This window comes from Parasteatoda tepidariorum, chromosome X1 (genome assembly GCF_043381705.1).
Source record: "Parasteatoda tepidariorum isolate YZ-2023 chromosome X1, CAS_Ptep_4.0, whole genome shotgun sequence".
NCBI lineage: Eukaryota > Metazoa > Arthropoda > Arachnida > Araneae > Theridiidae > Parasteatoda > Parasteatoda tepidariorum.
The window spans coordinates 16,874,143-16,891,870 of NC_092214.1; the positions used below are offsets into that span (position 1 = coordinate 16,874,143).

At 28.1% G+C, this 17,728-nt stretch overlaps 1 protein-coding gene across 1 annotated transcript; it reads left to right on the forward strand.

Moving 5' to 3' along the window:
* Positions 1-1,137: 1,137 nt before the first annotated feature.
* On the forward strand, positions 1,138-17,728 carry LOC107455480 (ribitol-5-phosphate xylosyltransferase 1). The gene is made up of 6 exons (XM_016073062.4): positions 1,138-1,437; positions 6,070-6,276; positions 7,757-7,856; positions 8,607-8,912; positions 15,211-15,381; positions 16,952-17,728. The coding sequence occupies exons 1-6, from the start codon at positions 1,299-1,301 to the stop codon at positions 17,346-17,348; spliced, it is 1,320 nt and encodes a 439-aa protein (XP_015928548.1). The 5' UTR covers positions 1,138-1,298; the 3' UTR covers positions 17,349-17,728.

A 17,728-nucleotide genomic window follows, 5' to 3' on the forward strand; every position in this document is an offset into this window, starting at 1 on the left:
ATTCTCAGAGGTCGTAAGGCCAAAAAAACTTTTGGAAGGTTAATATCTCATTGTGAATAATTCTTAAGGTTTGCCATGTTTTGTATTTTATCCCTTATTTATCTACATTTGAATAAAATGTCGCCAAAAATATCTTTAAAAATATCTTTTTAAGATAGCCTAATTAGAAAACATATTCTAATGATTATAATATTAATATGATAATGCTGAAGTTTAAAGGCTGAAAGAAAGAACTCGGTACATGTGAAATACTGCAAAAGATATGATGCAATAATATGATGGCGCATTTTTTCAATCTGCGGCGTAAAAATATATCGGAAGCAGTAACCCGGAAGTCTTGAAAGAGCAATTTTACCACTAGCGCCACCACCCTTAGCTTTACACGATCACCCATCCATTGCAATATTTTTACGTCATTGAAAAAAGGTTTTTACCGCGAACCTTTTCGTGATAATGAAAATAAAGTTAAAACTCAAGGTTGTCGTAAGGTTACATGCTTTCTGGGATAAGCCTAAGAATTCACTGGAAGTTTAACTAAATTTTTTCCGGTTTTAGGATGTTTGTTATTTCTTACATTGTTGTTGTTGTTCATTTACGTCGCACTAGAGCTGCACAATGGGCTATTGGCGACGGTCTGGGAAATATCCCTGAGGATGGTCCGAAGACATGCCATCGCAATTTTGATCCTCTGCAGAGGGGATGGCACCCCGCTTCGGTAGCCCGTCGACCTGCACGCGAAGTCGAGCACTTTACGGTAGAACAGTTTAATGAGGACCCATACCGCACACCCTCGGTCCCACCGCAGGCTGATCCAAGTGGTCATCCACCCGCACACTGACCGTAGCCAGTGATGCTTGACTTCGGTGATCTGCTGGGAACCGTGTCTTAACGATCAGTCCACTGCGGGACATTTTCTTACATTCAATCAATCATCCATTCGAGCGCTGCGATCGCGAATGAGTTGTAAAGAAAGCAACTAAGAAGATTATTTATCGCACTGGTAACGAAACATTCGTCACCAATTTGACGCAGGTAAATCAACTAAAATCATTCCCACTGCTATAAGTAGATTTTATTTTGGAATGATCGGTGCTTGAAACCAGTGTTAATATTGGAACGCGTTCAAGAGTTTTTAGTATATTCATGAGGAATCTTGCGCGAAGCAGAAACTGGCATGCCAAAGCTGTTTGCTTAAAATCAAATGAGAAAACAAAACATTCAACTTGGTATAAGTGTAATATGGCATTTTATATTGAACAAGTTTCCATTAATTGTTTCGATGTAATTTTGTTATTGATATGTTTATTTCATTAAGAACTTTGACTGTTATTGTCTTCTTTGTATATTGTGCGCTTACGTGCTATACTGGTTATATCTTGCTAAAAAATAACAGCGGAAAAGTTGTAAAACATACACATCGAAAATTATCTCTACCAGGTAAGATGAGTAATAATTAGATTTGATTATATAATTATCGTTGTTTTACTATAATTTGCTTTATTCTTTCAATCAAGTTAACTGAACTTTAGAAAGCTTTCCGAAGTTGCGGCTAAAAGAATGTTTATGGACGGTGTTTAATACTGAAATGTTTGAATAAATAAAAATACTTGGAATCGGAAGAATTTCGTATAGGTACCTGTGCCAGAAAAGTCGTTAGATTTCGATGGCAACCGGGCATTGACACATGAGAAACTTTAAAAAAAAAAAAAAAAAAAGAACTTCACTCAAGGGGAAGAACTCGTAAGGATACATTTTGTAGTACCTCAAGGGTATACCACAACATAGGTATATGCTTTTTTAAAGTACAAAAACTCTGTGGTGCCTTAGCAATGGTAGTAAGTGTGATTAGGCCCCAATACAAATATGTTCCCAAATATTAGAACTATGAGTATAAAGTTTTAAATTGCACATTTTTTTCTTCTAATTTGCTGAGTTGCACCAATTTTAATGCCACTGAGTACTGGGGACTAAAGGCTTCACTCACACAGACTTAACTTTAAAACTTTTACAGAATCTCATTTAGGTGACAATTACTCCTCCATGATCTTCACTCTTTTATTTCATTTCTGTTTGATTTTTTCATTTTTTTTTTGTCTTAACAACAAGCAAGGCTGATATTAAGTAATCATTTTTAAATTTCTTTATGTCTTCAATTCAGCTATTCTCTGAACAACGTTTACGTCTGTTGGTAGACAATTCCTTTTTCTTTAATAACTACTATTCAATTCCTGCAGATTTTCCATATTTGATACAATAATTTGCTACATTAAAACTTAGATATTTATAAGTAAACAAATTCTGATTGGAGTCAAATATATTTCTAGACTGGATTGATTGAGGTTGAAATTCACTTTTATTCTTGCTCTATGCTTGCATTGAAGGGGCATCAGAAAAGAAAACTTCATTTTTATTTTTCTCACATTGAAATTATTAACTCTATAATTGTGTCAAGTATGTGCTTGCTGGTAGAGCTCAACTGCCTTCTCACATTTTTCTGGAATGATAGAGCATCATCCATATTTTAATTATTTATTTCTTGTTTTATTTGTTTTGAAATGGAGAATCTGCTTTTATAAGAAATTCCTACTTTTTTTACTTTTGAGTCCAATACAGTAGTATAGTCAAGTCAAAGTGGTCTAGTTAATCAAGTCTGGAACCTTATTCATTATGGGCAAGAAAATTCATAGTTAAAAATAGAATATTTTTATTTTCTTGAAAAATCCCCCCCCCCTCGAAAAAAAAACAATACTTAACGAAAACTCGATGTCACGATAAATTATACTTATTCAATATCTGTCTATCAAGAAGACATTTGTCCAGGGTGTGTTGATTTAAATCACGATTTAAATCATGATTTAAATCAAATGATTTTTTTAAAAAAAATCATTGATTTAAATCAAATGATTTTTTTAAAATATATATTGATTTTAAAAGTTAAAAAACAGTGTTTCAATTATTGATACTTTTATTATTTTCTTTTCTTAGTTTTAAAATTTATTTTAAATAAATTGCTACATTAATTAATTTTAGTTAATGAAATTTCTTTCTTGATGTGTGTTAAATTCCAACACATTTGAAATTACATTTTTGAAAATCTATTGATTCTTGAGATTGAAAGTACAGATTAAAGTAAACATTTAATGCTGTCGTAATGTAGACTTGCATAGCTGTAGAAATTAATTAATAAACATGAATTTAAAAAAAAAAAATGCAAATAATGTTAATTAAAATTCTACCTTTTGATTGAAAAAGCATGGATTTAAAATCTACATTATATTTTATTGATGTAGCATTATAAATGAATATTTTAATATAAAAATATATAGATTAAATATTTATTTATTTTTTGATGAATGACTACATTTATAAACACAATCTATTACATTTATTTTGTCATTTTAAAAATCTAGAGGAAAAAAAAGAAATCACAATTTTAAATAAAAATTATGGTTTGCTAATTGAAACTTTGCTTTAATAGTTAAAGTACAGGGGTCTGTCCAAGCCAAATTTACTACCGTTTAGTGCAGTGTTTCCCAACCTTTTTTGTACCATGCCCCACCTAAGCCTTTCTAAAATTCTTATGCCCCCCTATGTAACATATACATAATTTTTAATATTAAAAAAATCGAATTGTTCACTTAAGAAACTTAGGAAATTGTTAGCGAAACAAAGTAAGTAAATTTTCAGAACATATAATGAAGAACTAAAATTCAAATTCGAAATAATTTTAACAAATATTTTTCTATAATAATTTGATATTTTAATTAAGTGAGATTCTGGCCCTCGATGCTTGCTGCACGTAGATTTTATCTTAGGTTCCAATTTGGTTAGCCTCAGTCTCAAGTCTCCCCGTTGTGTTATATCTAGACGATTTTTTTTTACCAATAAAATCATTTACAGCACTAAATCCACATTCAGCTAAATATGAAGATGGAATCGGTAACAATAGTTTTCTTGCACATTTGATTGAATTTGGGTATTTGTTTTCTGTTTCCTCACGAAGCCATGCCATCACTCCTTTCATATTAAATAAAGTTTTAACTGACTCATCATTTTGCATTTCTGCAAGTTCTTCTTGATATATTTGATATATCAGACAAATCCACTAACATGGACTGCAACATCCATGTTGGAAAATAAATTTGTTTTAAATCAGAATATCTTTCTTTTAAATCAGCCGATAGAATTTTCAGATGATAGACAATAACAAGTAAAGGGGTATCATTTACTTCACATTTTTGGAGCCAATGAAACTGTTCAAAGTTTTTGTTGTTAATATATTTCTGACATAACACAATAAGGGTAATGAAGCCAAATATCTTCGCTTTTGCATCAACAAGAGTTTTATTTGCTCCTTGAAGTTTCTTATTTAATATATTCAGTTTTTCAAAGATATTGATTAAATAACTCACAAATGCTTTACCATCGACTGTAAACAGATACTTCATTTCAGGTTTGTCACTTAAAAAATCCCTTAGTCACATAATATTTATGGACTGCAATTATTTAAGAATTTGCTTCTTTCTTTCGATTTTGTCACCGAAATCTCGCATTGCATTTAAATGGCCTAGAGCAAAAGGTTTAAACTCATGTCGATTTCATATTTGAATTGCCCCCCTTTGCAATTAAATTGCCCCCCGGTGGGGCGTGGGACCCACATTGGGAAACACTGGTTTAGTGGTACCTTCACAATTTCAATGTTAGGAAAAACTAGAATAATTTCACAAAATACTTTTTCTTAAAATTTTATTTTTGTGTCTTGTAAGAAACGATAAATCCATATTTTTACTATATTTTTGTGTTGATTTGTTAATATAATTTTTTATTTTCGCAAATTATGTCGAAATTTTCACAAAATAAATCTCTCAGAAAAACCTAAACAGACCTGAAAACCTAAAACCCTGAAGTATTTTAAATTCTCTATTTCATCTAGTCTTTAAATTTTAATCATGCATTTGTTCCAAAATGGTTGCCCTGCATTCAAAGCTATGTATTATAACGAAAAATAATTTTAGTAAGTTAGAGCTTCTAAAATATTGTTATAATATAGTTTTAATGTTAATTTAATTTTGACTAAACATTTATAAAGTATTTTTAATCATAAATTAAATTTCTTACCTTGTATTTGAATAAAAAATAAAAGAAAATGTGATTTAATTTAAAAAAATCCGATTTAAATAAAAAAAATCACGAACCCTGCATTTGTCACACTGGAGGAGTTCTTTCACAAAATGACTTCATCCAACAGGAAAATTTTACTGTAATTTTGTTTTAATTTTCAAATTAGTTTCATCAATTCATCAAAATCATGAACCTTGCATTTGTCACACTGGAGGAGTTCTTTCACAAAATGACTTCATCTAACAGGAGAATTTTACTGTAATTTTGTTTTAATTTTCAAATTTCTGCTTAACTTTAAATATCTTCAAAAGCATAAATTGTGTCTTTGTGATAAAAATTAAAGTAAATTTTCATGAGTAAATTGTATTTTGTATATTTTTTAAGCTCTCTATCTTAGCTAAAATTCCTTAGACCCCCCTCCCCCCAAATGAAATCCTTGCTATGTCGCTGGTATAATATATATTTATTGTATGTTCTAGCATTATTCTTAGAAATTGTGTTTAAAGGTGTGAGCTATATTTTAAATTTATTATAATTTAAGTGTAATTTTAATGATTTTTTTAAATTGTCAGTTTTTAATTTCATTATTATTATATAATTCTACTTAGTCAAACAGTTTATTTATTTAAAATTTATTTTATGAATTTAAATTCTTTGCTAAATTTAGTGATAATATATTATGATATATTATCCTTTTAAAACTTTTTCTCCCACATTTTTTGTTTGAAATTAACGAAAAACTACCAATCAAGATTTCATTACATAATTTAATTTCTATATTGTTTGTTTGAACTAAAAATTATTTTTCCTATCTTAAGCTTGAAAAGCAAAATCTGTCCCTGATTATGTTTGAAAAAATTTATTTACTCTTTGTTTTGATTTGACTGTAATTGTTATCACTACCACTAAGCTTTACTAAATATTTTAATTCTTGCATTTTATTTTTAGATGATTTTGAAGAATGGAACCCTTGGGGAGAGGAGTTCGAAAGAGAAAAACAAAGTTTTAAGTCATTTGTGGTTCAAAAAAGTGTTTCAAAATGGTGGACTAATCAAAGTTTAGATTTCAGAAAACAGTTTTATAAATCTAAAAAAGATCAATCAAATTTATCATATGAGCCGACCAGTATTGAAATTTGGGGTAAAGCTGCTATAGGTAATATTATATGTTCTGATTAGTATTTCACTGTGGATAACTCTAATAAATCTGATAGTGTTTTGGATATTTTGATCAAATATTTTATTTTTTTACTTAAATTTAAATGCAAATATTGTATCAAATGAAATTTTTTTTAAATGTTAAATAAAGTTAATAGGTTTAGTATTTGAAATAGAAATTTTACATGCAAAATTATTTGTAGTGCAGTAATTTCTAATCTATTATTAGCAAAATAGTTTTTCCAATATTTTATAGTTAATTTGTTGTTTCTGAATAAGAGCCAATAAATTTTGGAAAATTTTCGTAAGCGGAAGGATGGCTTATATTCGGATCCACTAACTTTGAAAAATTCCAGGAGGATATCGTCTGCAGAAATATAACTCCATTTGTTGAGCATTGCAATAATCCTTTAAGTGTATATAATCAATATAAATCTGTTAACGATAATCAATATATATTGTGAAATATGCATCTAAGAAAAAAACAACATAAAATAATAGTTAAAATAGAGTGCCTAAATACAAGAATTCAGGGCCTATGCTAACCATTCGCAACCTTGCTTTGATTTGTTTAAAGCACTGGAATGGACATATTCATAGCTGGTGTTGAGAAATCTAGCAGTAAATTAGCTTTGATTTGAAATTTCTCCACTAGAGGGCTGATATTCTATGCAGTAGAACCAGTCTACCATTAAACCACCAAATAGTAAGCATCGGCTTGCATTGGTTGTATAGTAATGTTTAACTTTTAAATAATCTGAAGGGGTCCACATGGAACATGGAACTTGTTTTGTTTAAATAAAAATTTGTTTTGTTTTCATTATTGATTGCACTTCCCTTTGTGCTTAGCTGGCACTACCCTGAAATTTTGAAAAATTCTCTGCAAAAACATCAGTTTTAACCAAAATCCCCAGAATTACTTGGAAACGAAAAAGTGAGACTGTAAACAAAAACTGAAAGAAAGAGAAGTGGGGGAGAAAGGAATGCACCTTTTTATTTCCAAGCATAGTATGCCTTGTTTTTTTTTTTTTTGTTTTTTTTTAACGTCTCATATGCGAGCTTTGAATTTTGGTTGAATATAAAAATAACAATTGTACTCTTCGGCTTGTACACAGATGGGCTTATATTCGAAAATTTTCAATATTATGATTATTTATATTTTCAACATTCATTTTATCAAACATGTTATTGATTATAATTGATATTTTATGATTGGTACCGTTTTAACACCCCTCTCCAAAAATGCATATTTTTCATCAAAATTTGAGGGAGCATTTAATTGGTATTTTACAGTAAGAGAATATAATGAGCAAGAACATTTTTTGGCTTTAAAAAAACCTTTAAAGAATGTTTTTCTTCTTCTTTCTATTCATTGTTAGTAGTGATTATTTTACTTAATGATTTTTACATTGAATGCAATTTGTTTTCTTCTAACAATTATATTTTTATCCCTAGTTTATTTATTGGTGATTTTTCAGGGCTCTATCTATGGGAACACATTCTTGGAGGAAAGTTGGAAAATAAAATGGATGGAATATGGAGCTATGGTTTCAAAAGAATTGATAATCTAAAGTTAAAGTAAACATTAATTCACTTTATAAAATTTTTACTGATATTTTTAGTGATAATAATGTTAATAATTTTCTACAACAAATAAAGTAAAATTTCTTTTGATATTCAAAATATGAAGTCTAGCCTCTATTTGGGTTGTTCATACTTAGTGCTATTTTAGTTAAAATAACTAGAAATTTTAAGCTCCCTATTTTTACGAAACAAAATTATGAAATTCATTATTACCAATGACTCCAATAAAGTATGAAAATATAGTTAACTGGTAAGGGTTTACAAATCTTGGATACTAGGTCATCATGGCATCTAAAATGTTGTAGCTGGTGTCAAGTATTTTAATAAAATGTAATATTAACATTAAATTAACCATCTAAGCTGCTCTGTACTTTCCATTCTATAAAATGTTGGCTCCTAGAAATTTGTCCCGGCTTCTTGAAAGCTTGTATTTTTATAGACGCCTGTTAATTACGTTTTGGAGATAATAATATAGTGCACATTTAATTGGAGAAATATTGAAATTTTTGACATAGCCTAATTATTTAGAATAGTTAAATAAAAATTTTGTCTAGTCCCAAATCATAACATAAAATTAACTATACCATTTTTCCTCATGTAAACTTTCAAAAGTTCTTACAGCTTAAATTGTGCCTGTTCATTTCTTTGATTTGCAATTCTTAATTTATCTTTTACTGGTCAATTGAAAATTTGGTATTATTTTATTTATTAAATGCACTTATTACATATAGTTTTATTTTTTAGGTTCAGAACTGGACCCGGAGTTATTGTTTCAAAAGCTCCTAATGATGTACAAAATTTGTTATTAATACTGAATGGTAGAAGTGAAGACAAAATTGCATTTGCAAAAACATGGCTTGATGTTTTGCCACAATTTCATAGTTTACGATCTGTTCTTTTGTTCATGCTTGGTGATGAACAATGTAGAAATGACTGGTTGATTCCTTATATGGCTAGATCTGGTGGACTTATAAACATGACTTTTATAGTTTACGATTCACCTCTTGCAAATAACATCGATATTTTCCAATGGCCGTTAGGAGTTGCCACGTAAGCTCTTAGCTTTGTAAAATTTGAAATTTTTTCTATTCTTTTAAAATATACAATGTACACTAATTGTTTTGAGCAGTTTATATGCATGCATTAATGGAAGTTTTTATTGTAGTTATTGTATTGCATCATCACTTTATTAGAAATATTACAGTTTGTCCTAAAAATAAAATGTTAATAGTGGAACAGTGTTTCAAGCCCACTGATGTCTTTATATTATTGGATTGATAATCTAATGCTTCGAGCTTAAAGCATAGGTTATCTGGTATTTCAGCATGATCCCTCTTTCACTGTCCTCGTAGCTTTTACCCTTAAATCATCTGCTATTTTTTGTGCGTATTGTTATGTGTTATTAGTTATTTTATTAGTAAACATGGATACATTATTTGTAAAAAGTGAAGTATTAAGTATACTGTAAAGTATTGTAAATTAAAAAGTAAAACTTAAAGTATAAAGTAAAGTGTAAAGTAAAAGGTAAAGAATTGTAAAGGAAAAGTAACTAAAATTTATTTTTTCAATAAATAAAAATGAAGCATACTTTGTTGAAATAGCATAAATATATAAACTTCATAAGAAGAATTACCTAAATACTGTTTATTTTTTTTATAAAATGATCCAACAATTTTTAAAATAATATTTTAATAGGGCAATCATGCCCGTTGACATTAATATTAAATGTAAGAGCTGAACCTGACCTTGGAATGAGTTAGCAAGTAAAGCAAGCTTCATTTCTACCATTGAAGGTTGTACTGTATCAGTAATCCAGTAGTATATAAAGATCAGGGTTCAGGCTCCCAGATTTATTAGTACAACCCTCTAAATGTCGAGGAAGAATGTTGAAAAACCAGTTATAGTAGAACCCATGTAAGTCAATTATTTGTGGTACTATACTTAAGTGGCCAACTTAGACAGGTGGTCAACATATTGAGAGGAATGAAACATTGTTTCTTTCTTTCTTTTTTTAAAAATAATTTCTTATATTACTCTTATATTCATGTTATTCACATATTTTTCATATTACTAATCAAACTAAAGATCAGTTTTTTAATGTGATTCTAAAATTTTATTTGGCAAATACTTATGTATCTTAAGAAATGAGATTAATTTCGGAATGAATAGATTAACTATTAAACTCATTAGTTAAAAAAAATTCCATATTTTCTAGTGATGCAAGTTATATGCCAGTTAAATTTAACATGATATTCATTTCAAACTTTTAAAATTCATTTTGTTATATTTACAAGCCTATTGTTATATTTCTTTGTTACAGAAGCCTTAATGGTTTTACTATATAGAAAGAGTTTTATGTTAGTTTACAATATTTCACCAATTAAGTCAAATTTTAATAAATGACTTAGTATAGGAAGTTCCCTGAAAATTTTTTTGGTCATTTCAGGAAGGGCTTAGAATGACACTCAATTACACATTTTACCTATTTCTGTGGTCAGCATGCAAGATAGACAGGTGTCTGGTTACAGAGGTTATGCTCCCTTTTGTTATATAGGAAAAATTTGGCTCCTGATATTTAGGATCAACTACAAGACAAGCGATCAATTTACAAGAGTGGTCAATTTGACAGATTTTTCTGTATGTGGAAAATGAAATTGATTGTAATATAAGAGGGCATTTTTTGAGACAAGCACCTTTGTACCTTTTATTACTTTAAGTGTTTTGTTTTTTTTGGACAAAATTGATTACTGTTTTATAAGGATCTGTTTTATACATGGGTGAAAGTACTTCCATCTTGTAATAAAATAAAAGATAGAAATTAGGACAAAAAATGTTTTTTTTTGCCCAGCATTCTCTGAGAATATATTGGGGATATTTCCAGAGGCACGGAACAGTTCGGGTCATTGCAATTTCGTGCAGTTCTTATTCTGTATGTAGGGAGAAACTGTCCCCACTTTCAATAAATAATTTCTTGTGGAAAAAATTTTAAGAATATGACTTCGGCTCATGTGTGAATTTCTACTCTAGGATTCTCGTAGCCATCTGTTATTGCAGTTCGCCACAGTTGTCTAGATAGTCATGATGGCTGATAAGGTGATAGCTGAAATTGGAATATAGCAACTTAATTGTGTGTTTCATTTTCATTTAACCACTGTTTTCTTGATCATTGAAGTTGGTTTAATCAGTTACTTATTCTAACGATTTGTTTAATATTTTTTTATGATGAATTCCGATAAATTTGTTAAAATATTAAAAAATGATTTTGATGATAAATCTGTAAAGAATAAATGGAGATGGTTGCACCATAAAGATTCTAAAGACCGTCTGTTTGCCAAATAGTGTCAGAAGATTCTAGAAGCCAGATGTTATTTGTTCAAAAAAGCTCAAGTATGCAAAGAACAAAAAAAGTGCTCACCAAACACTACCGAGACAAAGACCACATAAATCGATTGGCTTGCCAGGATTTAACTTAAACATTGGCTGGGTCATCCGCAGTGATTGCTCTGTTGTCATTGACAGAATTATGGATCTAAAAGTGATTATTACTGCATTTATCAGCGAAAATGGCTTGCCTTTTTCAATTGCACCAAAGTTGATTGATTTAGTAAATGTTTGGTGTGAAGACAAGCTTGCTCTAAAACACATTTTCTCTGTCCAGATCTGCTACTACATATATAACTATGTGCAGTACTGCGAAATGTATGTGTGCAGAATTGGTAAAGAATTTAAAAGGGAAACATTTTCCCCCATCAATCTGGAGGAAGCTACCAATGATGCTTCAGACAAAGTAATAAATAACTCAATGCGTTATTTTGATGACAGATGAAAAATTGTAGTGACTAATTTTTTTAGGTTGAAGGAAGAAAACATAGCCACTTCAAAGAATATTTTTTGTAAGTTATTTGAATTAAGAAAATGACCTCTCTTCCCAGCAGGTAATAAGTTGCTTGGTTCATAATTGTTCAACTAGGAAAGTATATGAAACTTCAATGCGAAAGGAGAATGAATTTCTGTAAGATATATATATATATATATATTGTTCATAATGCTAGTAATGCTGCTAAGCAGTTTTGCACTTATTTTGTCTATCATGTTGAAAATATTTACAGTAAAATCACTATATTTAAGACTTCAAAACTAAAATCTTATTTTTTTGGAATGCAATGTCATTTGAAATTTGATGTTGCAAGGAATGGCATTTGGCTATCCTACCAGATTCTTCTACCTTTCCCAAGTTTGTGACGGATTTGCTTTACTGAATGATGCCCCTTTTTACTGCTCATTTTTAATATATGAAGACCAAGAAAAAATGCATTGTATGTTGAAGCCATCTATACTTCTAAGGAGGTTTCTCCTGTGCAAAGATTGAAATCTTGAAGTTAATGTGCAGCATTGGGAAGTAAAACAATTCAACAGCTGGTCAAAAGCGAAAAGATAGTATTTTATTAGTACTTCTTAATCCTAGTGAAAAATATTTGTTTTTAGTTAAATTTTATCAATGAATTCTTCTTAAATTTAATTCCTTCCTGAAAAAATTCGAGAAGGATCTTCCAATGATGCAGTTGGTTCATGAAGAAGTGTTCTTTATTTGAAAAAAATTTCTTTGTTTATGTAACTGGAATACATACCAAGAGAAAGAGTTAAGAAACTTTTTTAACTTGATGTGAAAGGCATTTCTAAACAAAGAAGAGATAAATATTTAGATATTGGAGTCTTGCTCACAGGGTGCATAGCGTTTTTAAAAAGTGCTTAAAGTTGCTTATTTTTAATTTTCGTTTATTTTAAAACCCTTAAAGGTGCTTCTTTTTATTGGGTGATTGGCTATGTACCCTGAGCTCACATAATGAGATAAGACCTAAAGCCATCTTATTTTAAAAGATTTTTATAACAAACTAAAAGATGCATTTGTGATTTGCAGTATTTATTTGTTACACAATCTTCCCCTCCAAAATAAAACACTTCTTTATTTATCTTGCCTGAACCCTGCAGTCAGAAGACAAGAGTTTTCTCATCTCAGCATTCTCATTTATTGTTTTCAGTAAGCTAGCTGAAGCTCTTCCCCTTGTCTTGCGAAAGGAAAAAGTTCCAACTTTTCTTGCATTGATAAACTTAAAAATAATGAAAGTGCGCTGAAATATTTTTTACTTTCTGTATGCTGAAAGCTTTACAGTAGTATAAAAGAGATTTTCAATATCATGGAAGATGTTGCTGCTGGTGATAGGTCAGTTTTGAAACTGAAAACCATGACGCAACATCTATAATCAGATATAACTTACGAAAAATATCATTAATTGATTTAAGGCGTACTTCTTTGTTGAGGAAATGTGTTCATTACCCTTACAAATCCTATAAAGATTACTTAGTTAAATAAAAAGTAAGCGGGTTTCACATTTTTTTAGGAAAAAAGCTTCAATATTCTGTAATGCAGTAAACACTAAAGTTGGAGGTGGAGACACAAAGAAAATCATGTCTCTTTCTAGTGTAGCAGCAGAGCCTGTAAATGTTCCAATTTCGTCAAATGGCAAGCACTTGGAGCCTTCAACAACTAATGAGAATGTTTCCAACAACTTAAAAAAAAGTTCACTAAATAGTCCTAAAAAAAGATTAGCGAAATTAAGATATTTTTTCTTCTAAAATATGTTAAATTATTGTCAATTATGTTTTTTGAAAGCTTTTTTTAGTTTCATTTGTAAGTTTGGAGTACCCTTCATTCGTCATAGTTGTTTTGTTATTCTTCTTATTTACTTAACATGGATTTTTATAAGAGATATGCTTTTTTGTTATATTTAAAGGAGTATTGCTTAATGTTAATTGGTTTAATTTGGGTTTTGCTGTGAGGAAAACAATTTAAATATAATATTAAGTATGAAAACTCCTATAGCTTAGTATATATATTTTTTAATATTCATAAATAATGTCATTTTCAATTTTAAAAAACCAGTGAAATTTTGATACTTTATATTTCGAAAAATGTTTCTTATTAAACTTTGAAATGATAGTTATTAATTTTACAACCATTTCCAAAAATTATTAGAAAGTGCAAATGCTTCATGAAATAGGCTTTATTAGGTTATTTATCGATAAATATTTTCCAATTAGATTCAACCAAAAATATTCAACCAATTAGGTACTGCAAATAGAAAAAATAATCATAAATAATTATTGCAAATAAATTCTTTTATTATTATTATTTTTTGTAAAACCTTGGTGTCTACAGTTTTATTAATTGTAAATATGTAAAATAATGTTTTCAAGGTAGAAGCAAATTATATATCAATGTTATCAATAATAATGTAATAATGTTGCATAGTATATATATAATAATAATGTTGCATAGTAAAATTAATAATGTTAATAATGTTGCAATAATAATGTTGCATAGTAAAATTTATTAAATGTTCAGAAATAATGTTATTTTCAAATGTATTAGTGATACTTAATACTTTTTAGAAGTCTTCTATAAAATGAATGTTTAGTAATTTTTTAACAATAAACCAAAAATATTGTTACTACTAAGGAACTGTAACTTATTAGAAAATGTAAATGCTATATGAAGTATCCTTTATTAGATTATTCATTGACAAATATTTTCCAATTGAAAAATATTCAAATAATAAAGTATTGTCTAAATTTTATTGCAAATAGATTATTTTATTATTTTTGTAGAACCTTGGTGTTTACAGTTATATTAATTGTAAATATAATATGTAAAGAAAATTGTTAAGGTAAGAAAATTATGTCTAAATATTCATATTTTTCAGTAAAATAGTTTTAAATATTCAAATTAAAAAAGTTATGTGAATATTAAAGACATTTTTGATACTTACTATTCTTTAGATATCTTAATTACTCCTTGAAGTCAATGGTGAAGTATTGTTTCGAACTGGGATATTGTTAGTATAAAAATATCAAAATGTAACTTATTGGAAGGTGTAAATATTCATGGTAATTATACTTTGTTAGATTTATTATTCATAAATACTTCTGAATTCATTCAAAGTCATTATGTATATTTCATTGCAGATAAATTATTAGATATAAAATTATTTTTTTGTTGAACATTTATCTTCACTGTTTAACATTTAGAAGTAATTAGTTCTTTTGTCAAAAATATAAGAGCTGATTAAATTTATATTATTAATCATACATAATTAAAATTCTTTATATATAGATAATATCATATTTGAACTGAAACAGATTTGATTATTTTTCAAAAATATTTCAAATAACCATGTTGAATAACTGCCAGTTAAAAAAATCTTACAAAGATTTTCATTCTTAGTTCCAACTGACTACTTTCATCCATGGTTTTATGTTGTAGATTTTGAAAAAGAATATTCTCTTACAGATACAGAGGGTTTCCAAAAGTTGATCCAAAAAAGCTTGATTTAGAAAATACAAGACCTTACATATGCAATTTCTTAGGTTCTATCTATCCTCGTTCTTCCCGGGAAAAATTAATGAAAGTAATTCAGCATCACAACTTAACCCAGTATTGTTTTATCAAAGCTAGATATGAGTATGTATATTTTACTGTTTACTAATCCATTCATTTTTCTGTTATCCATTCAATTTTTTCCTCAGTATTAGGTAACTCTTCATACTAATGCTATGTTTTTATGGTATACAGTTATGCAGTAAAAATATACTTAAAAAATAAAATAAAAAACTATATCAATATAACTTTGATAGTTTTTTAGATAGGGTAAAGTGTTGTACTTTGGGAGAAAGACAAATTTATTAAAAGTCTAATGACGACATCAGCATTATTTTTATTTCTAAATCTGACCTTAACCGATATACGACATCACAGCAAAAGTTGAAACCAAAGATTTGAAATAATATCTTGGTTAGAGAAAGTTAATTTCATTATTCAAAAGTAAATTTTAATTTTATTTTCAAATTAATTAATAAAACGGTTGTGTGATTTATGATTAGACAAAGGAATATCCTTAAATTGTTATATTTCATTGTTTATTCACGGGCAAATTTTAAACAATTTAAATAAAAGTTTCTTTTTCTAAATAAAACTTTCCACAAATATTAATTATTTTTTTCGATTTCAAAAATGTTATTACTAGAAATTTATAAAAATTCTTTGAATATTTCAAATTATGAATTTTACATGAGATTTTCAATATCAAGTCAACCATTCTTTAAAATTTCCTCTTTAAACACAGTATATCTTGAAATCAGGCCCACAATAAACTTCAAAAGTTAACAACTATTAAAATAATTGTTGTAATTTTAATGGTATAATTATAAACTAATATTTTTACCATTTGTTCTCTCAAGCAATGTTTTTTTTTTTTTAAATAGTCTTTTCAACATACAATATATATGTTTATATTAATACAGGGTTTCCTGTAACTATTCTCTTTAATCTATGTTTGTAGAATGTTTGTCATAAGTGAATTGAAAAATTATACAAATTTGAAGTTACAAGCAATATCTAGGAAAATAACAAAAAGTTACTAAAACCTGAAAAATTGCTTTTGAGAAAATACTCATGTTAATGTTTCTTTAGATTTTTATATTGATTTTTTTTCTTAAAGATAAATTTGAGGCTTCTATTGTGTATTTTTATTTCACTTCATTTTTGACATGGATTCTAATAGTAGGTATTAAGGAAGGTGATATCAGAAAACTCCATTTAATTATCTCCCCAATAGATGCAAATTATATGACTGGGGTGGCATGATTCAAATAAGTTTAGGAATCCCTTGTTTAGATAAATAAATTTATGATTCTGTTTCTTAGGACACTATTACGCTCTTTTTGCTAAACAGTAAATTATTTATATAGATAAATTATTTATCGCAATTCTGAATAAATTAAATTTTGTTTCTTTGTTAATTAAAAAATTGATTTAACCCGAAAATAAATTTTTTCTGAATAGAATTTGAAGTTTTATTTGTTTTGCAAAATAGTGAAAGATTTTATTTTACCAATCAGTCTATTTTATAGTCACATTTCTTATGATTGAATTACTTATTAAATACATTACATTTTAATGTTTTCTGTTGTTATTCTAACAAAAATGTAGCAAATACATTGCCTAAAATCTTTAAAATCTTTTTTAAAATTAGGTGGCAGCCTCGTGAAACAAAGAATTCTTTGCTATTGTATGTGCAGAGTTTACGCCTTTCTGATTTAACATTAAATCCTGTTGGAATGAATAGCGAATGCTATCGCATCTATGAAGCTATGGCATTTGGTTCCATACCAGTTGTTGAAAATGTGATGACTCCAGGAATGTGTGGTGGTCCAAAATCGCCTCTTCGTTTGTTGAAAGCATTTAATGCTCCATTAATTTACATAAATGATTGGTCTGAGTTGCCATATTTAATTTCCCAAGAATTACGAATGACTCTGGAAGAAAAAGTAAAACGAAGAATTAAAATTATTGAATGGTATGAGAATTTCAAATTGCATTTAAGGAATCAACTCATTTCTATTATTAAAGATCATATTTCTGAAAGATGATAAAAAGCTTATAATTTATTTTAAATTGTGCACAAGTTGTAGTTGACTGAGTTTAAACTTTTTATATAAAATTACCTCATATGAAAAACATTCTTTTTTTATACATGGAATACTGCAGTGAGTATTCTATATATCACAGAATACTATAAGTTTATTATTCTTGTGTTAAGCTGTAAACTAGTTTTACAAACTTTATTTCATTTTGATTAATTGTTTATATTTCATTTGGATATCAGATGTACAAAATTTATAATTTTTCCACTAGTAATGTAAAATGTTTTTGTACATTGAATTTTTTCGCTCAGATTTGTTAATACTTTTACCAAAAGACTAATAATTTTTTATATTTTTAGCTTACAATAAAATGAATTTTTATAAAA

What these genes read in the sequence shown, in the direction of transcription:
- LOC107455480 (XM_016073062.4), top strand. Translation starts at nt 1,299, where the DNA reads ATGTTTATTTCATTAAGAACTTTGACTGTTATTGTCTTCTTTGTATAT. An exon ending in TCGAAAATTATCTCTACCAG is followed by an intron (nt 1,438 to 6,069) that starts GTAAGATGAGTA and finishes TTTTATTTTTAG; the next exon opens with ATGATTTTGAAGAATGGAAC. An exon ending in TGGCCGTTAGGAGTTGCCAC is followed by an intron (nt 8,913 to 15,210) that starts GTAAGCTCTTAG and finishes ATTCTCTTACAG; the next exon opens with ATACAGAGGGTTTCCAAAAG.